The sequence below is a fragment of the Vulpes vulpes genome, chromosome 13, assembly GCF_048418805.1.
Source record: "Vulpes vulpes isolate BD-2025 chromosome 13, VulVul3, whole genome shotgun sequence".
Taxonomy (NCBI): Eukaryota; Metazoa; Chordata; class Mammalia; order Carnivora; family Canidae; genus Vulpes; species Vulpes vulpes.
The window spans coordinates 35,384,766-35,411,922 of NC_132792.1; the positions used below are offsets into that span (position 1 = coordinate 35,384,766).

Consider the following 27,157-nt stretch of genomic DNA (forward strand, 5'->3'; position numbering starts at 1 on the left):
AGGCTTTGAAGGGAAGAAGAAATTTGCAGGTGTGCTATGGGACTGACCCTTCACCTGTAGAGGGAATAAAGGAGTAAGATGTCTCAGGTGGTAGTCTAAGTAGTCTAGTGTACTGGAAAGCCTCCTCTGGGCTGGACTCTGTATTTTACTAGTCATTTAGGTGGTATTTGTGGATATAGAGTTGAAGGTGATGAGGCTGACAACAGAGACCTTCTGAGGGGCTACTGCCAAACTCTGGGAGAGGGATGATGGGAAAAAGCCTGAAGTAGACCATGGTCCCAGAGAGAAGGGGTGGATCCAGAGACATTTCTGAGGAATTTCTGCCAGAACCAGGTGACTTACTGGATGTGTGGGGGTAAAGAGGGAAAGGGAAGACTCTGGGGTTCAGTAGGAAAACTATAGGCTTAGATGCTTGGCAGTCAGAGTCTGGATCCCAGGTTCACTTGCTTTGTGCAAGGTGACTTCTCGGGTTTAGGGTAGCATCTACCTTTATGGGATGTGGCAGGGACTAATGATAATATTTATAGAGTGCTTGACATAGAGCAATAAGTCAATACAAATTTACATACACAGTATTTAAGGTTTTTATACTGGGGAGTAGTGACTCTAAGAGAAGCTGGCCTGGGAAATGGCGTATGATCACTCGGGTTCCAGGCATGCTGGGTTTGGGTGCTCCTCAGTTTCAGGTGGAGATGTCTGGTGGGTGGCTAAGAACACAGACATGGAGCTTAGGAGAGATGCAGGCGCCAGGGATAGATCTGAGAGTGACCGGCTGATAGTTGTAGCTAAAGCAATGAGATGAGATATCCCAGAGAGGAAAATAAGGGAGATGAATTTCTAAAATGAGAAAAGGCTAGATAAGGATGAAAACAAAATAGTGATATTCTAGAATTAGAATTCTATTCTAATTCTTCCCTCTGTATAGTTGCTGAAAAAATATTTAGGGAAATCCCTACTCCCAAGTATCTTTAAAAGCAGGTGTGACTCAACCGAGACAAAATATAAACATATAGAAAACTCTAGACTAGGGCACTTGGCAGATGTTCAGAAGTGGGTGCCAACTTGGTGATATCTGTGTGGCCCCGATACGGGGTGGAGGAGGAAGGTGAGCAAGAAGGCAAAATATCTCTATGGCACATTTTCTAAATCAGATCCTCATTTGATTTGATAGCTTTTTTTTCTACGTAAACATTCTTGGATGGAGGCTAAAGGTGTCGGAATCTGGCTACATGATCTTTAGCATTAGTGCTTGTGGGCCCTTTGGTCTGCTCTGCATCAAGTGCACTGATTACATGTCTGAGTGCCGGTTCATCAGCACAGAGCCTCATGATAATCTTGTAAACAAGATAAGACACATCTTAGGTAGTATGGTTTAAAAAATGCTTTGAGATGACTTTTCTTATTTTAAGAAATGTGGACTAGATGATCGTGCAGTTTGATGTGTCAGTGGCTGACCGAAACCACGTGTTAGGGAGGTATCCAGTGACCCTCCATAGCCATGAAGACCTTGGATTTGTCCTGTTCGACGCATTTATTAATGACTTGGATGAACACGTAGAATGTGTGCTTACCACATCTATAGATGACATAAAGCTACCAAGGATACTTAATATGTTGGATGACAGCATCACAATTTTTTTAAAAGTGATTTCAACAAGCTGGACCAGGCCAATAGCAACAAGATTTAATTTATTGGGGATAAATGCAAAGTTCTGTCACTGGGTTCAAAAAGTCAACTGTACAGCAAGTCATATGATAAAGACCTGGGGGATGTGGTTGACCACAAGTTCAATAATAACAAACAGTCTGAACTTGTTAATAAAAAGCTAACTCAATCTTCTACTTTATTAATGGAAGCACAGGGAGGTAATAGCTGGTTAGACCACATTTGGAATACTATGTATAATTCTGACTGCCAGATTTTTAAAAGGGAACATAACACACTAGTGTATTCAGACAAGGGTAACTGTGGTGATCAGTCTGGAAATCACATTTACAGAAGGAATGATTCAAGGAACCAGAAATGTTTGGCCTGGATAAGGGAACACTTAGAGAAGATGTTGAAGCTGCCTTCAAATAATTGTAGTGTTGCTATATTAGAGGGGACAATCTGTGATGCCCCAGAGGTTAAAACAAGGATGAATGAGTGGGTGCCATAGAGGGAGAATCTTCAGCTTGATACAGGCAGAAACTTTCCTACAGTCACTGCTGGAATAAGCCATGGCTAGGACACTGAGGGGAGACATCACGGGAGGGACCCTTGCCCTAGATAAAGCGAAAGTAGAAAACGTCTTCTAATCCGTGCTCTCATGAACCTTCAGGTAGCAATATCTGTAGCTGGGGCTGGACTTCAAAGGTCAGACAGTGACCTCAGTTTGGTGCAGGAAAAGCAAGACTGGGCCACATGTGGGCAGATCCCAGTTCCAGCCTGACCCTGCTTAGTTATAAACCACCTAGCTGATTACTCTTTAAGCCTCAATCTTCTCATCAGGAAAATAAAAATTATTGCCCTAACAATCTGAGAATTATTGCAGTGATCAAAGGCTCTGTCTTAGGACATATTCCACTTGACTGTATTTATTTACTTACGCTCAGGTCCTTCGAGCAGGAGTAATGCCTTATTCAGGGAAGAGGTTTGGCCCTGGATGGTTCCTCAATATAAGCTTGCTGAATAAATGAATGAAAGAATAGACACTACGGATGTGAAAGCACTTAGTAAATGGTGAGAGCTACAGAAACACGAAGGACTGTCATTCCCCATCTTCCACACAGATGGAGAAGAAAACCCCAGGGACACTGACTCCACTAAACACTTCCACTAAACATGAAAGATCATGAGAACTTACCGGATCTTTTTTGAAGAAAACTCATCTGCAAACCTTCTAGGGTTCAAACTGCTTCTCCTCCTTTGCTATTTCAATAGCTTAAGGATTGCTTTTCAGAAAGAATTCAGACTTCCCATGGTTCTTAAAGTATAAACCCAATTCCTTGGTTGCAGATCCAGAATCCTGCCAGGTGTGACCCCGAATCGCCTCACCAGCCCCCTTCTGCCCCTTTTTCCTTCATCTGCCACTCTGGCCACACTGGCACGTAGATCCCAGACCAGAAAGGACCAGGCTCCCTCCCTGAGCACCAAAGCTTCAAACGTGTTCTTTCTGCTGAGAAAAATCTCCCACTTTCCTGTCTACTTAATGCCTGTTCAACTCAAAGGCAGAGACACGAAGTCTCTTACCAGACGGACACTCCTTGGCCTCTCAACCTAGTCTGCTGTCCATCCCAACAGGACAGCTGACCTCCCCTTGCAGTTTCCCCAGAGTTCACACAACCCAACAGCCTCAGGGATCACTTGTTTGTTATTGGTCTCCTCCATGTGGCATCTCCTTGAGGGCAAGGGTAGTGTTCCCTCTTATTCACTGTGTTTCACATGGTCCTAGTACCTGGTTAGAGCGTCTGGCACATTCTAGAAATTCAGCACATATTTGATGATCAGTGACTAAAGTGCACTTCTCAGTGTCGATGTTAGTAAAATGGTAGCTGCATTTTCTTTGTACCTTTTTATCCAAAAAAATATCACCTAACACTGATGAAAATGAGGTCTCTGATCCTCAGACACTACAACCCCATTACCTATTCTGGGTTCTAAACTGTTTTTCTGATAGGATCAAAACTGACTTAAAATGGCCAATGTAAAGCTCATTTTTTATGTCTTCAACTTATTTATTAGGAAAAAAACAATGTTTTCCTTGGAGTCAGGCTACCAACCACTGTAAAGTCATGGTTAAGAGCACCAGTTGTTGCTTCGGGGCCTCTGGTGAGAAGCCCTGAGATGTCTTCTAGCCAGGTGTGAGCCAGGAGCACAAACCTGGAAAACCCACACCGAGTACAATCAGAATTTCAGGGTCTACATGCTACCAGGTCTTCCCAATAACTCCTGATCCAAAGAATCCTTCTTTGTGTGATTATAAACTTATTTTCTGCATGTTCCCTGTCATATTCCATTTCAAAATTGTACAACCTGACACCTATTTGCAAAATAGGTCCTATTTCCAAAGTTGAGGTGAGGGGCCTGTCTCTGGCACAAGCTAAAGGAGTTGTCTTCCTTGGGGCAGATTGGGGGTTTTATGGTGTTTTAATCCTCATTTTAAGGTCAGCTTTGAAATTCGCATCATGGGCTTCAGACCAAGGGCTGAGGAAAGGCTCCTGGAAGACGAATTCACTCCTATAGAAGGGCTGCTTCCTTTCATCAGAGGACACAGCTCCCTTTGCTCCCCAGTGATTTATATGCCCTGGTATATTACTGAGGGGATGTCGGTGAGGGTCTGAAACGAATCTTCCTGCGGAGTAGGAAGTGAACCACGGTCTGCAGGACATATGGCACACAGCTCCTCAAAGATTAATGGTAACGTGGGCCTTTGCTGGGTCCTCAGACCAGGGATGAGAAGGGTGTTGGAAAGAGCACCTCCTCCTAGTTTTGAAGTATGTGTGACTACAAAGGTTCGAGGAAATTTAGAGTGAATGGGAATCCTTGAAATAAGGTTTGGCAGGCAGAAAGTCTATTGTAAAGAACACCCTACACATAGAGAAGCAAGCAAGGTTTGAAGAATCTCCAAAGTGACGCAGAGTTCAGGAAGCCTTGGGAAGCCTGCAGTCTTTATTTTGTACCTTAATGAGACCAAGAATGCCTCCTGAGGCTGCACAGGTCTAGATTTTCCCTGTGCAGCCAATGAGAGCTGCTGATAGGAACCACCCCCTTGTGTGTGGGGCCAGTTACAAACAGGTCTGCTGGTAGTGTGGCCCCCGGGGCCGCTCGGCTCTTTGAGCACCTGGCCTGGGCCCCATCCTTTCCCTGTTTCCACAGCAACCTCTTTCTCCAGGCCACCAGCCCTTTCAGCAGATGATTTCCTCCATACCTCACAATAAATTCATCCTGGTGCCTCAGTTCACTCAGTTTTCTGGTCCCTCCCTCCAAATAGCTCTCCCTAACCTATGCCCCTCCCCACCTCTTTTCTGATGTCCTGTGGGCAAGTAGAATTCCACCCCTGGGCCTTGCACTGGGCTCTCCAGACAGGTCCTCACTGACTTTCCCCAGCTTCTCCTTGATTGACTCTGCCCCTGCTGCATGGACATGGCTTCCTCCTCTCTGACCTCCTCTGCTTCGTGGTCTCCTGGTCTTTTCACGGGTTCCTCTACTCTCTCCCTTCCACTTACAATTGTCATTTCCAATTGCTACCATGCTTCCCTCTCCCCGCCATTTTATAGCCTATAAATTTGTCCTTCTGGGGTCTTCCATCTCTCCCCAGCCCAGTTCTCCTCCTGCTGCTCTGCTTGTTTCCTCAGTCTCTGCGGCTGCTCTGCACTGACACACTGGCCTTTCCCAAGGTCAGACCCGGGGCTCTCTTTCCTTCCTTTACACAATCTCTCTCACCTAATCTCATCTTCTCATTCATTCATTCAGTTGTTCATTTACTGATTTGATATTTATTCTTACTATGTTGACAGGCACTCTGCCTCAGGTTAAGGATCAATATAGCAGGTATCTGACTCCCAGGAATTCCAACTTGGTAGGAAACAAATTTAGAGAAATAAATGCAGGAGAGCCTCGGTGGCTCAGTCAGTTGGGGGTCTGCCTTCGGCTCGGGTCATGATCCTGGGGTCCTGGGATTGGCCCCCCCATGTTGGGTTCCCTGCTCAGTGGGGAGTCTCCTTCTCCATCTCCCTTTGCCCCTCCCCCTGCTCGGTTGTCTCTCTCTCTCTCTTTCTCAAGTAAACAGATACAATCATAAAAAGAAGAGAAAGAGATGCAATTGTTATAAATGTTATATGAACATCGAGAGGGGCTGGTGGTGGGGAGATTTTAGTGGGGGGGAGGAGAGAGAATCTAGAGAGATGAGAAAGAACATGCCGGCTGGGGAAGAGGGAACCTCAGGAATGCCGGGTAGGGAAGTAGGGATCATGGCATAGTGGTATGGAGCAGTGCTGTGGAGTCAGGTAGGTCTGGATCAGATCCCAGGCCCTTCTCTTGTAACACATGGGAATTAGGTCACCTTACTCCTAGAGGGCTCAGTTTTCACTTCTGTCACATGCAGCCCATGGCCCTGTCTCGTACAGGTACTGTAAGGATTAGAGAGGAATGAATGCCAAGTGCTTAGCACAATGCCTAGCATATAGTAGGCGATTATTAAATGATAATCATTATTATGGCAAATATATTTATAACTTTAATAGGTGTCTTGTGACCATTATAGTAGATGGGACCTACGAATGAAATACCTTTGTTATAGGTATAACAAAGTATAGTGTAACATTACTCAGCCATAAAGTGGAATGAAGTGCTGACACACACTGTAACAGGAAAGAGCCTTGAAGATCCTATGCTAAGCGGACTGAGCCAGGCACAGCAGGACAAGTATGGTAAGATTCCACTTACATGAGGTGCCGTGAACTGGACACATTCAGAGATGCCAGGTACAGCAGTGGTTACCAGGGGCTAAGGGCTGAGTGGAGGGAGAGTGGGGAATCACTGCCTAAATGTACAGTGTCTGGGATGATGGAACAGAGTGGTGGTGGTTGTACCAGAGAGTGAGTGTTTTCAATTATACACCTAAAAATGGTAAAATTTAAGTACAGCAGAAATGAACTGCTAGGTTCATATTCCATTTTCAACAAAAATAAAACACCATCCACCCCTGAGAGTAAGAGAGAGACCAATTGGGACATTTACCTGTTCAGAATTTGTAACTTGGTACTTATATTTGCTAAGTGTTATGTACATTTTAAAAATATGTATTTTTTTTTTATGATAGTCACACAGAGAGAGAGAGAGAGGCAGAGACACAGGCAGAGGGAGAAACAGGCTCCATGCACAGGGAGCCTGACCTGGGATTCGATCCCGGGTCCCCAGGATCGCGCCCTGGGCCAAAGGCAGGCGCCAAACCGCTGCATCACCCAGGGATCCCAAAAATATGTATATTTTTATATTAAGTTTTAAAACTTAGAAAAAATGGGATGAATCTAGGGTTGGCATTATGATTTTCCTAAATTCTGGACAGGAGGGCTATCCTCTATGTAGAGAAGTCTAACAATTTTATTTTGTTTTTGACCTTGGATTAGACCCAATGGGGGCTGGCCTTTACCAAATACTCCTCTCTGGTAAATAGCTGGATAGTACACTTTGGAGACACATACTTGTATTTGAGAATTTATAACTGAATGATGACATATGAAAATGGATTCACAGGTGTCCTCATACAGAGAACAAGAAGTTCAGCATTTGGAAAACTGTTTAAAAACAGACAAGCATGGAACCTTAGAAAAGGGAATCTGTCTTTGGGCCTTGGGAGGAACATGCATGGCTCACTGACCTGTGTCCCCTGATTGTTGATGTCGACGGCATCACTCCACTCGGCTGTTACGTCCTCCAGAGATTCTGCTCTCAAGAAGAGGCTGGGAAGTAAGTCTTTGGTCTTGCAGTCTGGATAACTGGAAATCTGATGATACAGTTCATGATGAATTGAGGATTCAGAAGGAATTCTTCGGCAATAAACCTCAAACTCTGGAATATCTAAAAACAAACAAAAAACAAAAAAACACATGTGCAGACTTGGGCCTTGAGGACAAAGACCGAGGGATAGTAAACATAATGCGGCAGGAGAAACTTCTTGAAAAGGGAGGGATGAATGATACTCTTATTTAAACATTCTTCAAAGCAATCATGGGTAGCTGCTAGATAAAAACCTCCAGAAAGAATATAGGTTTTATGTTATTTAAATTCAATGCTATAAAACATACCTTTGATATTTTCCTTTATAAGGATTGTTACTGGACATCTGTTGTGGAAAATTATTCGAGGACTAGGGTCTTCTGAGAGGGTCAAGTAAATCACCCCAAGGTGTTCTTGGTATGTCAGTGCTACTGCCCTAGAATTGAAATCAAATCAAATGACAGAAGTGGTTTAGAAAAAAATGAATGCTTGGTTCCTGTTTATTTAGATTTGTAGTATTCACAACTCCAGAACACCTTCTCTTTGATCCCTCAGAGGAAATGTTTCCAGAGAAAGGAGACCATCCTCTCATCTACTGCCTGTCATACACTAATTATAGCTTCACTGATTTTTTTCACAACATTGTTAACATGTGATTATCAGAAAATATTCAAAGATGTACAAAAATTATTTAAAAGAATAAATAACTTATACCACTTAGAGAGAATTATAGCTAACCTTGCACTAACCCTGACTTGACTCTACTTTCCCCTGGCCAAATGTGCCTTAAACCCTTCACACAGAGTGTCTTCTTTCTCAATGATGCTTAGGAAGTTTTGGCATAAGAGGAGCTGACGTGCTTTTAGAAGCACTGCTGGAGAATCTTGGGTACTTGCTCTTTTATATTCTAAAGGTAGGCTCGTAATGACAGCTGTCAATTTTCACAATATTATCATACTTTACACGATCTCCACTTTGACTACCAAGAGCGAAGCTGTCTTCATTGGCAGTGGAAAAACTGCTGTGTGGGCATAGGCTGCCCTCCGCAATGGGGAGACAGAAATTTTCCAGTGTATACCACAGACTACCTAACAATATTTCATATCAAAACAGGGAAAAAGGGCAGCCCCGGTGGTGCAGCGGTTTAGCGCCGCCTGCAGCCCAGGGCGTGATCCTGGAGACCCTGGATTGAGTCCCACATCAGGCTCTCTGTATGATGCCTGCTTCTCCCTCTGCCTGTGTCTCTGCCTCTCTCTGTCTCTATGAATAAATTAAAGAAAAAAAAAAACAGGGAAAAAATACCCCTCTCTGAAGTTTAAATTGCATGGACTGACCAAATTAACCGAAGAAATCAGACATTTGCCAAACATGGCCCTCAGTTTACAGTGATGAAAAGGGGTTGATAATGCACTGAAGAATTTATTTGCCATTTATCCTGTTCACTAGTGTGAGTCCTTCCCAAAGACAGTATTTGTCTGAAATGCCAAAAACAAACTGTCCATTGGCATTCAGGGAATCACATTAGTAACACCATCAAATGTGCACCATAGGAGTGAGGCGAGTAGAAGGAGAGGAGGAGATGGGGCTGTAGGAAGTGAATTTACTTGCAGAATACAGTCCTTGGATACATACCAAAGTTCTTTTCCCAGCCTAATTTTGAAAGATCTGGGGCAAGCCAACCTCAGAGAATTTCTTCTTGCTAGCCAAGAAAGCTGAGGGCCAGGACTAACATATGGTATTTTCAATCTAATATCTAGTTTAGTATTCATAGATAAGATTAAATTATATTAATAAAATCATGTCTTACAATTCTTAGAACTTTAAACAGCATTTCCAAATGAAATTTTATTTAGGATTCTTTCAGTTTATTTTTTTTTAAAGATTTTATTTATTTATTCATGAGAGAGACAGAAAGAGAAAGGCAGAGACACAGGCAGAGTGAGAAGCAGGCTTCCCACAGGGAGCTGGACATGGGACTCGATCCTGGGACTCCAGGATCATGCCCTACACCAAAGGCAGATGTGCTTAACCGCTGAGCCATCCAGGCTCCATGTCTTTCAGTTTTAAAAATAAATTTTGTTTTCTCGACATAGGTTCACATCACTTTCCAAAATACTTCCTTAAACTTGCCACGCTTAACTTCTTCAGATAGAACATAAATATAACCACTCCTCTCCAGGATCAGGGATGAAAAGTGTTTATAAAATCAGGGATGTTGGGATCCCTGGGTGGCGCAGTGGTTTGGCGCCTGCCTTTGGCCCAGGGCGCGATCCTGGAGACCTGGGATCGAATCCCACGTCGGGCTCCCGGTGCATGGAGCCTGCTTCTCCCTCTACCTGTGTTTCTGCCTCTCTCTCTCTCTCTCTCTCTCTCTCTGTGTGACTATCATGAATAAATTTTAAAAAAATTAAAAAATAATCAGGGATGTTTCTGAATGTTGTGAAAGAAGAAGGGATGTGTGTAGGGAACAGGGCCTTACTGTTATGGGTAACACGAGTTAGGAAGTTATCTTTTAAAATTCAACTGCTAGAAATCTCTGTAGACATCAAAAAGTTAGGAGAGCTGAAGTCTTAAAGTCTATAAATTCATGAGAAGAAGGTACCTCTGGTAAGATCGCAGTAGGTTTTCTTTTGTACTTTTTAATGTATGCCATAAATAAGTCATTCCTGACAGCTCCAGAAAGGACGTATTGCATGCAAAACAACCGCAAAATAAAAGTCCAGTATGAACAAACCATTACATGTCTCCGGCTTGATTCTGTGGTTGTTATTTGCATAATTGGTAATTGGTAATTGGAGGAACTTGCGTGCAGGAACAACCACAGAACAGAGTCTTCTGTGACTTGTGTTTATCTAAGTTATCTCTCTTAATGACTTTTAAAGAAGAATTCCATTTTGAAGTAGACGTAAAATATGGGAAAGGAAAAAAGTTTTCCAACTTGACTCCCTCGTATTTTAACCCTTGACAGAGGCTAAGGAGTAATCGTGGAAGGCGATCTTTTTACTGTGATGTATTGCTGCCATTCTATGGGACAAACACCACCATTTCCCCCCAGTATAAGCTGGATCAGTAGTAGGAAAAGAAATCTCACCAGTAGTATACTGGGGCCACCCAGGTACGAGCACATTTGTGCACGATGCATAGACACTGTTAAAAATAAAAGTTGAACCTGGTTTTACATATGGGGAGCACTGCAGCTACTCTTCTGTCTCTCCTGGCACCTGGATGAAGAGCTGTAGCAACAAGCAAAGAAGGGCATCCACATGTATGTAAAATACCTGGTGCAGAATCCATTTTCCCCACGGTTTCCAAAAGGCACTGCTACACTCTGTCTGGGAAACTCTTGTCTCACTATGGCCGGCAGGCTCCAGCACTGGGAGCTGCCGGCACCTGCGGCAGGAGAGAAGGCCAGCAGGATCTGTTTCTGAAGCAGGGATGTGTCCAGCGGTGACTGACTCATGTCAGGCATCAGGTCCCAGCAAGGAAGGGAGCTGGGCTTCACAGCAGCCTGCTCTCCCCCCGGGCAAATGCTGAAAGTTGCACTGTCTGGAATGTGAAAATACTAAAAAAAGAAAAGACAGCACAGAGAGCACAGTGACTACACCGATGGAGAGAAGTTAACCTTCTTAAAGTAGAGTTTCTAAGAAACCATAACCACGTATCCTCAGGAGGTAGCCAGGTGGGGGATGTTAGGATGCATGTTAGGATCCCATTCCCATGAGAAAGCCCTAAGGAGACAATTAGAAGCCATGGGAGTGGGGTCTGCTTTTCTAGGCATAATGAAACACGGTAAGGCTGGGGTGATTTAGAAGGTGATGCAAAGTTCTTAATGTCCCCCATGTTCTGCAAAAATCCAGATGTCGTAAGGGGAGACAGGCCACATGCTGGAGAAGGGGTCCTCTTGGGCAGGGATGGAAGAACTGAAAGGGTGGGCCCTGAGGGGCCTTGGGTAGGAGAGAGCTGAATGAGATGCAGAACAGCGGACTGGGAGCTCAGAAGACAATTTTTGTTTAAGGTTTATCCTGAGGAGGGAGGAAGCTCTGATCCCAACCCTCACTTGAAATTCCACAGGGTTTCTGGCATAGTAGAGTCTCAGGATTTCAGACTTCAAAAGGACCATCAGAGATACTTTATTTAAAACTCCTGAAGAAGCTGCTTTCCAGAGAGGTGATGATTTGTCACATCACAGAGACGGTGAATGGCAGAGCCCAGCCGGGGCCAGGCTTCCTGTCTCCTATCTGCTGGTTTCCCCACTGTTCCACATGGTCTCCCTGAGGGGCTAGGGATTATCATGTCTTTAAAAAAAATTCCCACACCTGCCTGAAGCAGGTACGGGTGAAAAAGGGGACACTCTTCAGCTGTCTGGAAGAAAGTGGGTCTTCCCCTTGCCTCCAGGAAGCTGAGGTAAACCAGGAGTTTGTTGCAACACTGCTGTTGTGACTGCTGCTGGCTACTACTGTTTCCTGCGTGCCTCACTTTTTTACTCATAATACCTCATTTAATTGCCACCAAAGACCTGCAAGGAATGTGACATTACACCTGTTTTCAGATGAGGAAATGTCAGTGTGGGAAGCCCTGACCCGGTATCTCAGAAAGCCCTAGGGTGGGGAGGAACAGGAGAATTATCTGCTCACATGCTGACTGTCTTGCCAGATCCTCACCTAGAATGAGAACATCCTCACCCAGTTGAGTACTTCTGGTCACATAGTTATTCTACCAATGCTTCGATGAACCGAGATGAAATTCTATTATTCTGACATTTCTGAAATACTATAATGCACTCTAAGCTCAGAAAGAGTAAGACTTTCATCCTATTTTACTGCTCTAATGTAATTTTTAGGAGCTGAAACGGATAAAAATAAATGCAGAGGTAAAGAAAGAAAATATATTCCTCTATGATAGTTTCAACTGCATAAAACAACAGCAGACCACTTAGTATATTATGTGTTTAAATCCTTTTAAAAGGTCTCCTTACTCTCTCAAAATACAAGTGTTCATTTTAATTGTATGAAGAAGTGAATAAAAAATCCTTCTTGTATTTATTTTCTGCCAGTGAAATGTTCATATAAATAAGCTGGTACATTTTCACATTTACTCTCTTCATGGGCAGAGAACTCCCAAGTGCTCCCAAGACTGTGGCTTTGTTGGGGTTGAGCCTTCTGCCCGCATGGCTCCTGTTGGCTCTGCAGCCTGGGAGGCAGATGTTTTTTTCCATGAGACCCAGGAGCTGGTCCTCAGGCCCACTTCCCTGCTGGTACAGCTCCGGGTTGGTGAGCGAGCATGCTAGAAATGTGTGCTGCAGCCTCTGAGCAGGTGGGGTGCAGGCGGCAGTGACCCTGCACTGTGTCAGGACCTGCTGCCTTGTCGGATTTCTGCTCATTAACTACCTTGGAAGTGCTGACCCTGACATCCATGGTTTTAAAGTTCAATAACAAATAAATTGCTCTTTACCTAGATTCAGTGTTAAGTTTTTTATTCTTTTCTAGGCTAAAAAATTAATCTTAATTATTGCTAATTTATCAAAACATAAGACAAATCAATCATGTTATGAACTGCTTACCTCTTTTCCAGAGTGGGGTTTGGAGACAGATAACTGTGGTTTATAGAATATTTGATATGGCATATTATTGATTATTATAGTCTTGTCTTCAATCTGAATAATTTGTATACCCTGCTGTACCATGGAGGAAATGCAGAATTGACATAACTGCAAGACAATTGAGGAAAGAATTTTAAAAATATCATAAGGCCAAAAAAATGTTATAAGGCATATAACACTTTCTTATTTTTATTATTTTTAAAGGTTTTATTTATTTATTCATGAGAGACGCACAGAGAGAGGCAGAGACACAGGCAGAGGGAGAAGCAGGCTCCCTGAGGGGAACCTGATGCAGGACTCGATCTCAGGACTCTGGGATCATGCCCTGAGCCAAAGGCAGATGCTTAACCATTGAGCCACCCAGGCATCCCAACAATTTCTTATTTTTAAAAGCTCATTTCATCTGTTGGTTTGTCCAGGATAGTACCAATTTTAACTCGTGTTCCAGAGTATTTACTGGAGGCCCCTCTCAGCCTCAAAAATGTCCCAGCCCCTAAAAGGGGCTACTATTTACAACAGGGTATTCTAGAAAACCAGTTATTTCTGGTGCTATGGCATAGTGAGAGAGACTTGTTTTCAAATTATTTAACCCATTCTCTCACAAAATATTTAATTATAAACTCTTCTATGTAAACAGATGCCGCTCATCTTTTCAACAAAAAAAATTCAGTTAGGCATTCCTCCTCATCTTCCTCATGCTCATCATGGCAGCAACCTTGCCTAAGGTCTAGTAGGGACCACCAGGTGTTTTGAGAACTTTACTAGTGATGATGATAAAAAAACAATGATTGGCCCTCAGAAATTGGTTTCTTGTGCTCTGCTTGTCATAAGTATTTATGCATGTTAAGTCACAGAATCCTCACATAACCCACACGAAGCAGCTATTATTATCCCCATTTTATAGAAGAGGGAAATGAGGCTCAAACCGGTGAAGTTACTTGCCCACGGTCATAAGGACAGATGGGCTAGCTGGGATTAGAAACCATGCAGTCTGACTCTACAGTACTGCTCTTAACCTCCACAAGGTTCCCTTACCAAGCTTTATGAGGGTCAGGTGCTCAGAGGAGAATTAGTTGTCTAAAGATACCCAATTAGTAAGTGGGAATGTCAGGACAGCAGTTCTCCAAGTATGGCCTGGGACTCTGGGACTCGTCTGTGTGTGTGTGTGTGTGTGTGTGTGTGTGTGTGTGCGTGCGCGCGCACATGCATGGGGTTTGAGATCCTTTTAGGGGGTCCAAGGGTCAAAACTATTTTTATAATAATACGAAGATGCTATTGTCTTTTCCATTCTAATTGTCTCATGAATGTACAGTGGAGTTTTCCAGAGGTTATATGACCTATGATGTCACAACTGTCATGGCTAACATAATGTATGTGTGTTCTTGCATTCTAAAGTCTTTGTATTAATTTCTTGTTCGATGGATGTCAATAGTTATAACCCACATACACAAAAGGATTTTGGAGGCCTATAAGGATTTTTAAGAGAGTAAAGGGGTCTTGGGATTAAAAAGAATCACTAGCGAAGAATAATGAGATATAAATATATATTATTATGTAATAAATAGTAAATATACTATTTCCAACAGTCCATTCATTCACATTTATTCAGCACTTGTTGTGGCCACTTTGTGAGGTGCTGGAGGTATTGGACTGTATATCATGACATTTTTTCCAGGTTTTGATGGTCGTTCTCAACTTACAACTATTCAGCTTTGGGTGATTCACGCTTACAGCTCTTTGCCATTTACACCCATGTTACAGTATTTTGGCTGGCAGCACATAAACATGTGTTGCCCAGACAACTCTGAGGAAATGGATACCAGCACTGAATACTGAAGAGAAACCGTCTTTGTATCAGAGAAATTTTATTTTTAAAAGTCACCAATAACACTAACTTTTTGCAATAGGCTCTTCAAAATGCCTGTCAAAATCTAACTTCTCCCCAGAAAAAGGTCATTCTGAATCATGCTACTCTGATGAGGTAGCCCTTCTTCTGATTTGGGGGTGTGTGTGCTAAAATTGCAATGATATTATTCAGTACAGCATGAGACCGCACATGGTATGCTATGATGTTGTGCTGCCATCCATTGAGGATAATGTGATTTGTTACTATATTATTCAACTTAATTGGTTTTCATAGACTTTAGAAAAGATTGATGCTGAAAATGACACACCGTTTGTATTTCGTTAAATAACTGATGAAATAGGTTTTCTATATTCATATCATCATGAGTATCAGTTCTCTGTTTAGGAATAGAAGTCCCTCATAACATTAGGTTCTATGGGAAGATCAGAATTGATTCTGCTCAGGATGCCCTTTCCAGGAACATAACATTTGCTACGGGAGGTTTGTCCTTTCACTTGGTGCTCAGAATGTTAGCAACTCTACTTCTTGCTCTAAGAAAAGGAGGCCAAGTATAATTTGTGGATATTTCGGAATAAGTTCATTGTTCCCCCACATACGATCAATCAAGTGACTGCTGAGTGTTCTGAAATAGAGCAGTTATTGGATAAATTATGTGACATGGCTTTTATCACTGGTAAAGGAAAAAAAAAAAACAAACCCTGTGAAACTGAGGTCTAAGAAATCGCATGTTTCACTGTTTTACATTATCTAGAGCATGTAATACTAAAAAGGGACTAGAAAGAAAAGGGTAGACTCATCTTAAACAGGTTGAGGGGATGGCATGCTATTTCCCCTGAGCCACACATATCCTACCTTCTGATGTCCTGGGAAAGCACCAAGCCTTATTTCAGCATCAACAAACCCTTCTTCATCCAATGACACAACTTCACCATTACCTCCATCTTTCCACTTTGGAGATGTCAGATTATGGACCAGTTTAATTGCTACTGACTTGTGCACAGTGTTTGTATTTGCCCAGTATATTCCAATTTGAAAAGCCTCCTGGAAAAACAATGCCTCAATTATAAAGTATTTATCTTAACTTGGATTTTTTTTACCTCAATTCACAGGAATTTTTTATATTATATAATAGGTCTACTTAGGCAACCAAATCCCTTTATGAGTTTTGTTTTTGTTTTTGTAATGGCAACATACATTTTCTTCTAGTTCTCAATGTTTTCTTTGATTCACAATGGGATTCATATTTATGGAAGGGGGAAAAAACCCCTTGACACAAAGACTTAAAAATGGAGGGTTTCATTTCATTTCAGTAAAGAATAATATGCAACCTTAGGTACATGTAGGTTAACATTCCAATTCCATAAGGTAATATCATCTGATTATTTAAAAGAAAAAAAAACACACAGGAAAAATGCAATTGAATAAAGATGTTCATGAACTACAGCTCAAAAAAGAAGACTCTCCAATTGTTCCCCACCAGGAAAACATTTTGTTTAGGAATTCCTTGTATTCTGTTTTCTTAAAGATATATGTGCTTTCTTGAAATGGGTTAGCCTTATCAAGAAAGTTCTCTTGTGATGGAATATAGTCTGGCTGTGAAATTCTGTTTTACATTAGGGTTCCACCCCCTCCCCACCCTGTGCTAGTAATGACTCCACATTGTTATTATCAACAACTGGGTGGACATCCATGATTATGGATATCCAGGTCCACTTATAAGGGAAAAGGGGCTCTGACAAAAATAGTTGCTCAGAAATCTTCAATTCTCTCCCATCTTGTAGATCTCTGAGAATTTTTGTAAGAACTGCAAGTTTATCTAGGCAGTGGGGTTAGCACAGAATATGGCTCTATATCCTTAACATACTCTGAGGAGGCCAACCCTAATGCTTGTCAAATATCCTGTACACAATGAAAATGAAAATGTAACTAGTACAAGTTATCAAATTTAATGATAATTCAAGCGTGAATACTGCTGATGGGGGGAAAAAAAGGCATCTGAAATGTTTTTGAATATCAAAGAACATTCCATACCCCTTACATATGCATCTAAGAAGACAGTTTTCTACAACTGATTCTGTTAAGAATATAAATGCAAGCTCAGAATAAAAGCTAGCTGTTGAAAGAAAAGAATTCATATTAGCTAAAAAAAAGTTACAGTACCTGAAAATTAGGAGGGATAATAATTTTGCCAGCAGGAACCTGTAGAACAATCTTCTCTCCTTCAAACAGCCAGAGGTCCCACTTGGATTGATTGATAAGCAGCGCCCAGGGTAGAAGCTCTATCAACAAGGTTTTAACATATGGCTTCCAGACTGACAGCTTCACTCGCATTGGGCTATCCCACTGACTCAGCTGTTCATTCCTGTTCCAAATACCACATGCAAGAGACTCAATGAAATATGATGACTTCAGTATTCATGAAATATGTTTAAGGATTCCAGACACACAATGCTCTTGTATGACACCTCTTCACGCTAGAATCATCCAATGCTGAATTTGCATTCACGAGAAACTTTTCATGCAATTATGTTCTAAATTATGAGTAAAGCAGTCCATAAAATATATCTACCCAGATGATAAAAGGTCAGAATCTGATAGATGCATGCAAATATCTTCTTTTTAAGAACACCATTTGGGGTGCCTGGGTGGCTCAGTCAGGTGGCTGGCTCTTAATTTCAGCTCAGGTCATGATCTCAGGGTTCTAGAATCGAGCCCTGTGTCAGACACTACAGTCAGTGGGGAGTCTGCCTGAGATTCTCCCTCACCCTCTTCCTTTGCTTCTCCCCTCGTCCGCTCTCACTTTGTGTCTCTAAAATAAGTCAATCAATCTTTAAAAACACCTCTTTTTTTTATTTTTTTTATTTATGATAGTCACAGAGAGAGAGAGAGAGAGAGAGGCAGAGACACAGGTAGAGGGAGAAGCAGGCTCCATGCACCGGGAGCCCGATGTGGGATTCGATCCCAGGTCTCCAGGATCGCGCCCTGGGCCAAAGACAGGCGCCAAACCGCTGCGCCACCCAGGGATCCCTAAAAACACCTCTTATGGTATCTAACATTTTGGTGAATGGTCATTTATTTATTAATATTGAGAAATGTTTGTAGAAAAGGACTGCTAGAGAGCATTACCTGTCAGAATCCTTTTTATTATAGGGCCACATGGGTTGAAGGGACTTTTCTGGCCCATAGAATTCATCAAGGATCTGATTAACTGTGCCTCCAGGGTGTATCTTAGTGGCTATTTGCTTAATGAGGGATGTTGAGATGGGAACAGCACAGTGGGAAGGATCATCTTCTTCTCTAAGAAATGGAAAAGAAAAAAACAGGAGTAAAATATCAGGTTTCTAAAGTGGTCTATAATTTATTAAAAAAAATCAAACTATAGATGTATTATATAGACCAATACCTTCTGGGACATTGGGCTAATTTTTGTTGATTTAGGGACCAGTGACACTGTTTTTGGATGACCTGGGCCCTGCCCCTTCTCCCTGTCCCCGTCCCCCACATGCTTGGGTAAGAGTTCTATTCATCTCTTTTTTCATGAGAGAAATTATGTGTCAATTAAATTTTCCAATCCCTCTTGCTTTTAAATCTAAGTTTAATTACAGAAGCTTAATTTTATTCAAAACTATTGAAGAGGATAATAAAACACTAGGCAGGGCAATTTAAAATAACATTCTCATAAGACATCATACAAAAAAATATCCTCTTTCTTCCCCTCAACAGTACAAGGTTGCTTTTCTACTGAATCTCTGTTAAGAAAATGTGAGGACTTTTCCAGTACCTTGCTTGAAATGTTAGGTGATGCACAAGGTCAGGTTCTATGTTTTGCAGTGGTTTTTCTCGTCCTTTTCCTGGAATAATTTGTGTTTCACTCAATCCCAGACTCCTTTTCTCCAAGTGTATGATAATGGGGTCTGGAAGATGACTCCTCATGATAAAAAGAGGGCTGAACACAATCTATAAAAATAAAAGGACAGAATCACTTTCATATTTGCTTTGTTGCAGTATTCCAGCTGTTTGATGCTGAAACAAACTTGTAATAAATCTCTTCCCTGGGTCACTCTGACCTTAATTTATTTCAGAACAGGAAAGGTCAGAGTCATATACCATATTTTAGAATTGGAAAGCACTCACCATTCGTTGTTGCACTTGAGAGTTGGGTTCTAATGTCAAAACTGTGCACCAGACATAAAAGATGGAGCTGTTTGAAGATGGTACCTGCACATGAGGTAGAAAAGGCTTCTATGAAACACTAAACAGTTTCCTAACTAATCAGAACAAGGAACAGATATAATGTCAGTTTGGAGGATTAAAAACATTTAAAGTTATAGAAAAAAAAGCCATTAAAAACAGAGAATAAGCAAAACCAGGCTTCATTATGGCATATAGTGAATGTACAGTGAGTCAATGAGGCCAATGTTTTCTTAAAAACAAAGGGGTTTGTGTGAGGAGAGGTTGATAGAGACCGGGTGGGAGAATGGCGGGGAGGATCTGTCTGTTGTGGGAAGGAAAATGATGATGGCAGAGCATGAGGAAGAGATGAAAAAGGAACAGACCATTGCAAAAATTCTCAAGAGGTAAGGACACCACTCCCTATCATGTCCCCTTGCACCTCCACCCCAAGCCCTGGCACATAAGGATCTTCCTCAAGATAGAACCTGCCTCCACCTGAGAGGGGTAGCATCTTGACTCTAAAAACTACTGGGACTGATACAACAACCGTATTGTCGTGGGATGGGAGGAAACCACTCAAGAAGAAATATTAAAAGTCTTTTTATCTTATTTCAGATGTCCCCTTTTGTACAGGTCATTTTTTAAATACAGCACCATACTGAATAATGGCATAATGAGAAATTTTTAATTTTAAAGCTGCTCAATTCCCAAATGTACTACTTCTCATACCTGAATGACAATGCTGTACTCGGGGGACTTAGATTCCAAGCACACGTCTCTTGACCAATCTTCATTTCCTTTGGCTTTCACACATAACTCTGTCAGTTCACTGTTTTCTAGTATGTATGAAGGCAATTTCTGTTTGGCTGTGAGGCAGTCAAAATGTTCTCGAATCACAGCTTGTCCATCTTGACTGATGTAATGCTGAACGACTTTGAGTTCTATGCTTTGAGACAAGTAACTACAAATGATCTGTCTTCCACAGATGATAATCTAAAAGATGATAAATAGATAAAGTTTCATCAATTCAGGTTTCATGAACTCAAAGGACAGGCACATGGTAGGGTCCACGGCCAGCTGGAAATACTGGTTGTGTGCCTGAGGGGGAGGTGGGCTGGAGATTAGAGACCAATGGAATGAAAGCCTTGTAAATGTGCACAGAGTGAAAATAGTTGACCAGGAAAAGAAGTGGAGGCTTCAACCAGCAACTGACCAACAGTTTAGGGGCAGATTTAGGGGCACAGAAGCTGTGGAATGGGCAGAGAAGAAGAGGCAAAGGAGTGTGGAGGTAAACCAGGGGAAGCTGAAGCCCCAAGAGAACAGACCCACCAGAAGGTGGCAGTCAGTGATGTCACAGGATGTGGCAAAAAGGATAGGGATTGAGAACAAGACTTCAGCTCTGGTGGCTGACAGGCCAATTGTGATTTATCCATTTCTAAGGCTGGTTTCCAGGGGTTTCTCACAGTCTTATGCAATAAGAGATCACTTTATAAACTGATAATACAGACAACTTTTAAGTCGGATACCTAATTATAGTTTATTTCATTCTGGTTTTCCCAAGAGAGTAGAAGCCCGTGTCTTTGTAAAACACACAGAATGATCTACTAAACCCATGGGTCACCCAATTTTTCATCCAGCTAAGAGTACAGTTCACAGTAGGCATTAAGAAATGTCTCTTAAATTGGTTGAAATTGAAAAGATAATGAACAATTTATTCCTATGCAGTGTATTTTTCTGTAATACAAATATTCACCATGACTGGAAAACAGAGGACTTTGACGGAGTGGGTTTTCTTATTTGTAATATTTTCCCCCAGATTATAAAAATAGTAATCACATACACACCTTGATATATATGTGTTTTACTTACAGGTCTAAGCATGTGATGGTTAATTTTATGTGTCGACTTGAAAGGGCCACAGGCTGTACAGATCCTATGGTCAAGCATTATTCTGGGTGTGTCTGTGAAGGTGCCTCTAGATGAAGCTAACATCTGAATTGGTAAACTGAGTAAAGCAGAGTACCCTTCCTAATGTGAGTGGGCCTCATCCTGTCAGCTGAAGACTTGACAAGAACAATGAGCCTATTTAAGAAGGTTTTTTCCTCCCTGACTGAACTGAGATTTTGGTCTTTCCTGGCCTTTGGACATAGACTAAAAAACATCAGCTCCTCTTGGGTCTTTAGACTGCTAGCTTTCAGGCTGGAACCCACAGTAGCTTTTCTGGATTTCAGCTTCCACAATCATGTGAGGCAATTTAAAATAAATCTCTCCCTCTTTTTCTCTGCATACATATGCATGTACATGTACATGTAGGAATATACACACACACATCCCAATACAAAGCACTTTTACAAATTAACTTTCATCTTCACAGCAACCATATAAAATAGGTTCTATTATGACTTGTCAACTTAACAAGGAAAAAACAGAGGCATGGAGATGTTTGATAACTTGCCTGATGTTACCCAGACTCTCTGGACCAGAGTCTGTGTTGATAATCACTCTGAAGGTCTGTTTTTCATGAAATTATTATCTACTAATTAAGAAAATCTAGAAACTATAAAAAATAGAATAAAGACTGCCCATCATAATGCAAATGTAGTGGCAGATGCCACCGGTTCCATTCCAAAGAAGTGATTCCTCTTCCTCCTCAGTTAATAGGGAGATTTGTTTTAGGTCTCAAAAAGCAGCAAAGTATTCAGGAAAGGTGGCCATCTCTATGGCCTCCAGAGTCTGTGTCATAATTGGTACAAACTAATCCTTGTAATTCCATTCTCATTTTGCCAATGATCACTTTAGGGGTGAACATGGGGGTGCTTGCTCTTTGATATGAAAAGACTGCTAAACGGCTCTGAGAAAGATTTTACTTCTTGATAAGGGAGACAATTTGAGAAAAGAAAGCCCTGCTTCTTGTCTGTCATGGAAGATGTTATGAGAGAATATATATATATATATATATATATATATATATATATATATATACAATAAGAGTATCTGCCTCATTGACTTAACTATGAAGATTAAAAAGCTTATTTTTTTACTTCAAACTGAAAACACCCATTAGGTGTTTTCCATTTATTCCATTAGGATAAGTTTTCCTATGTGATATTAAAAGTACTTTGTAAATATTATTGTAAGTAACCTATTATTTAAACAAATAAATATGATTATTTATGAACTATTTATCCCAAACAAACCCGCTAGATTTTTTTAATTTTTTTTTTTTATTTATTTATGATAGTCACACAGAGAGAGAGAGAGAGGCAGAGACACAGGCAGAGGGAGAAGCAGGCTCCACGCACCGGGAGCCCGACATGGGATTCGATCCCGGGTCTCCAGGATCGCGCCCTGGGCCAAAGGCAGGCGCCAAACCGCTGCGCCACCCAGGGATCCCCCGCTAGATTGATAGACCAAAAATTGTTATTATTGTTTCAACCCTTTAGTTGAACAGTGAAGTTCAGCACTTTTTTTTTTTTAAGGTTTTATTTATTTATTCATGATAGTCACAGAGAGAGAGACAGAGAGGCAGAGACACAGGCAGAGGGAGAAGCAGGCTCCATGCACCGGGAACCCGATGTGGGATTCAATCCCGGGTCTCCAGGATTGCGTCCCGGGCCAAAGGCAGGCGCCAAACCGCTGCACCACCCAGGGATCCCACTTTTTTATTTATTTTCCAACTATCTATTCCTTTGAATTTTCTTTAGAGAAGCACATCTGTAAAAACCAAGCTGTGGTTAACTGCTACCTTACTCCTAGGCACTCTGGCCATTATAATCTTTTAAAACAATGTTTTTTCAATAACAAACACAGAAGACAACTGAACCATGAGTCCTAAGTTAGCAGGCAAGCTCTTCTTTAGCATATGTTGGAGGTTACTAGGCCTCTTAGGAGGCCTTAGCATCGCCTAACTTTAAATAAACATGGGAAAGCTCTGAGGCAGTATTTAATTCTGTTCTTCCTCTTGATGTTCCCAGCCCTGGCAATGTGTGCTCACTACTTTTGCTTCAGAACCTTTGGGCCCCATGAGATTTAGGAGAGAATTTTGCTGTCTCTCAGAGAAACCACAGAATCTCTGCAACCATCTGGGACTCACTTTGTCTAAAGACAAGGATTCTCTTGGTGGGTTTTTATAGTTTCATTTTCAACTATAAAGCCTGTTAAATAGGCTTTCAAATTTGATAAAAAAGAAAACCCTTAAAAGTGGCCAGGGAGGGAAGGCTACTTAGATGAAGGAAAATCCAAAATGGCTCCTCCTCGGAATGGTGCTCCCACGCAGGGTTCAGTGAGAGCCATGTCTGCTTTTCTTCAAAGTGGCAACACCTACAATGCTTTTATTTTGGAAATTACGGTTAGAACTTCAAGGTTAATTTATCAGTTGAAGACAGCTACTTAATTTTTTTTAATGTAGGGTTTCTCTTTAATACACATTTCCAGGTTTCACACTAATTCTCCTCTTTCCCCAAAGCCACAAAGATGTGTATTGAAGATTTCCACATATGATTTTACTTAGCAGGTTTCAGAACTCTTATTAGATCAGTGCCAAGAAGAATAGTGATATTAAAGAATAGCTCCAGAGCACCAGATGCACTGGAAAATGATATCTTAGCCCTGATTAAAAGTGTATGTATAAAGATACAGATATATATACATACATACATATGTACATTTAAGTTTTTAGAGTGGTAGAGCTTTCCTCAATGAGGGGATGGGAAATGTGGAAGTCAATGTGTGCACATGGGTAGCTGTGTAATGTACAAAGTTCTTGAAAAATTTTGTATGAAAATTCAGTGAGAAATTTTCACTGAATTGGGGAAACAACAGGGGTATAGCAAAGGCAGGGCACAAGATAACCAAACCTCACTGCGCAGGAGCACATTACCCAGTTCTCCATTACCCCAGGGTGTGTTAATGCAGTTAAGGTACCATAAGGGGGCTGCACACACTCACCTCCCCAAATGGGCCTTGGAAATTAGGCAGCTGTGGTTTATTGCAAATTTCCCAGCCCAGGTGGGGTAGAAGAAAAGGAGCCAAGATGTGAGAGAGGCAGGAATCCATGAAGCTCTTCTGAAACCGTGATTCCTATCTTCCTTCCCAAACTGGCTAATTGAGGAAATCCTGTGTCTCTGATGCACTTTAACTGGAGCTAATCTGAATTTGAGTTAATCTACCCTGACAATAAAAAATTAAATCCAACTGAAAGACGAGAAAGATTTTTCACAACTTTGATATATGCAGCAGTTGTTTTGAAGCTGGTGGTCTGCTGAACCTTTCAGTATTACCTGGGTTCAGTACAAACCATTTTCCATTTGCTTCCTTCTAGGTTAACATGAATTACCGTTTCTGTTCCACTTTTCACTATTCTGCTAAGTTTTTTAAATGGCCCTAATTTAGAGCCCAATCTCATTTGGCTATGACAATAAATGCTAAAACTCAAAGTATAAATATTGTGTGTATGTGTGTATGTGTCTTCCATGGCAATAGGAATGGAAAATGGATTTTGCCAGTTCCTGTGGGAGATGCCACTTCTTTCAAAAAAAGTAAATGCAATGGGAGGGTGGCTTATGTTTCCATTATTGCTTTCTGAAAAGTCCTTTCTTGTTTGGCTGCATTCTACTTTTTTTTATAAGAACATTTATTATAACAGGATACAAGCAGAGACAAGTGTGAAAGGGAGTTCCCTATAGAAAAGAACTTTTCAACATTCAATGGTACAAATAACATTTGGAAATCCTGAAATGCAATTTGGTACCAGAGGCCTTAATATCTGTGTGTGTATTGTATATGTATGTGTATATATATATGAATTTTAGATTTTATTTATTTATTCATGAAAGACAGAGAGAGAGAGAGTCAGAGACATAGGCAGAGGGAGAAGCAGGCAATTCAGAAAGTCAGTAGATGTTTTGGACAAATATATATAGTTAGTTATTTAAAGGATTAATGTAGCCGTAACAGGAATCTGGTGACACAAAACCATGAATTTTGGTTAAAGAATTAACTACATCTTTTTAGTTTTGGGAGATATATCAAGCACCATAAAAAGATTCACATTGTTGCTCAGGTAATTGAATTTGTTTTTTAAGATTTTATTTTTATTTATTCATGAGAGACACAGAGAGACACAGGCAGAGGGAGAAGCAGGATCCATGCAGGGAGCCTGATGTGGGACTCGATCCTGGGTCTCCAGGATCACACCCTGGGCTGAAGGCAGCACTAAACCGCTGTGCCACCAGGAATGCCCAGGTAATTGAATTTTACAGCAAATTACTTTAGGACATATATAGACATTTGGATATACATATGTATTCACAAAGATATTTACTTAAAGATGTATTATGGCAACAAATTGGAAATTATCTAAAAGTGCAGCAAGAAGGGGATGTCTAAATATGTTTCAGCATACCATATGGCAAATTATTATGCAACTATTAAAAAAGATAGTTCAGGAATTGTAGATAACATTAGAATATAATCATCACATAATGTTAAATGAAAAAAAGAAGTTGAAAAACTAATTATAACCAGATTTCACGTTGTTTAAAAAATACACAGAAAAAAAGAGTAGAAAAAATATACCAAAGTAGTAACAGTATTTATCTTTGGGTGGGAGAAATAGGGTAATTTTCTTTTCTACTTTAGACTTTCCTCTGTTCTCAGAAATATTTTAGAATAGTTAACATAAAAATAACAGTGAACTAATATTTACTGGGTGGTTTCTTTTGTAAAAGGAATATGAGGCACAGAAAGGTTAACAAATTTGCCGAAGATATTAGGTAATAAATCTTAGACCTGGGAAATCTCTTATAGTCAAGGGGAAAAAAAGGTTAGTAACATTCTGTGAGAATTTTTTTTTTCAAAGACTCTATTTATTTAGTCATGACAGACACAGAGAGAAAGAGAGGCAGAGATACAGGCAGAGGGAGAAACAGGCTCCATGCAGGGAGCCGGATGCAGGACTCCATCCCAGGTCTCCAGGATCACACCCTGGGCCGAAGGTGGTGCTAAACCACTAGGCCATCTGGGCTGCCCTCTGTGAGAATTTTTATTTTTATTTTTATTTATTTATTTTTTCTTATAAATTTATTTATTTATTTATTTATTTATTTAAAATTTATTTTTTATTGGTGTTCAATTTGCCAACATATAGCATAACACCCAGTGCTCATCCCGTCAAGTGCCCACCTCAGTGCCCATCACCCAGTCACCTCCACCCTCCACCCACCTCCCCTTCTACCACCCCTAGTTCGTTTCCCAGAGTTAGGAGTCTTTCATGTTCTGTCTCCCTTTCTGATATTTCCCACTCATTTTTTCTCCTTTCTTCTTTATTCCCTTTCACTATTTTTTATATTCCCCAAATGAATGAGACCATATAATGTTTGTCCTTCTCCGATTGACTTATTTCACTCAGCATAATACCCTCTGTGAGAATTTTTAATCAAGACATGAAAAGTGGCCAACTTTTCTGATGTATGGTATACTGTTGCAATGTGTAATATCTGCTTAGGAGCAAGGTATATACTGATTTATCCCTGAAATTTAATATTATTCCTTGAAGATACATAGTACATAGTATCTATGCAAGAAGGAGGCACTATTTTTTTTTTTTTAAGATTTTATTTATTTAGTTGAGAGGAGAGAGAGCATGGGCAAGTGCACTTGTTGGGGGAGGGGCAGAAGAAGGGAAGGAAGGCAGACTCCCCTCTGAGCATGAAGCCAGAGGCAGGGCTGATCCCAGGACCTTGAGATCATGACCTGAGCCAAAGTCAGATGCTTAACTGACTGAGCCACGAGCCCCAGGAGGTACTACTGTAACAACAAAGTCCAACCAATGTTACGTAGGCCTGGGAATATTTCATTATTGTACTTATAGTTTATTGAGTTATGACAGTGGGCCCAGGCACTATTGTTAAGCACTTCACATATACAAACTCATTTAAATCTCACACTAACTTTGTGACAAAGGCACTATTACTATCCCCATTTCACAGATCAGGAAATTGATTCACAAAGAGGTTGAATAACTTGAAGATCACACAGC

General features: G+C 41.1%; 1 protein-coding gene across 17 annotated transcripts in view; it reads right to left on the reverse strand.

Moving 5' to 3' along the window:
• VPS13B (vacuolar protein sorting 13 homolog B) overlaps window positions 1-27,157 on the reverse strand; it is a 727,825-nt gene that overhangs the window by 32,086 nt on the left and 668,582 nt on the right. For all 17 annotated transcript variants that reach the window (XM_072734208.1, XM_072734211.1, XM_072734207.1 and 14 more), the window contains 10 exons: window positions 19,849-20,112; window positions 19,081-19,164; window positions 18,728-18,903; window positions 18,073-18,243; window positions 17,107-17,308; window positions 15,799-15,987; window positions 13,041-13,187; window positions 10,759-11,042; window positions 7,789-7,916; window positions 7,362-7,561 (listed from right to left, as the gene is read on the reverse strand). In XM_072734208.1, the coding sequence (XP_072590309.1) occupies window positions 7,362-7,561; window positions 7,789-7,916; window positions 10,759-11,042; window positions 13,041-13,187; window positions 15,799-15,987; window positions 17,107-17,308; window positions 18,073-18,243; window positions 18,728-18,903; window positions 19,081-19,164; window positions 19,849-20,112 (1,845 nt within the window). The remainder of the gene's footprint in view (window positions 1-7,361; window positions 7,562-7,788; window positions 7,917-10,758; window positions 11,043-13,040; window positions 13,188-15,798; window positions 15,988-17,106; window positions 17,309-18,072; window positions 18,244-18,727; window positions 18,904-19,080; window positions 19,165-19,848; window positions 20,113-27,157) is intronic.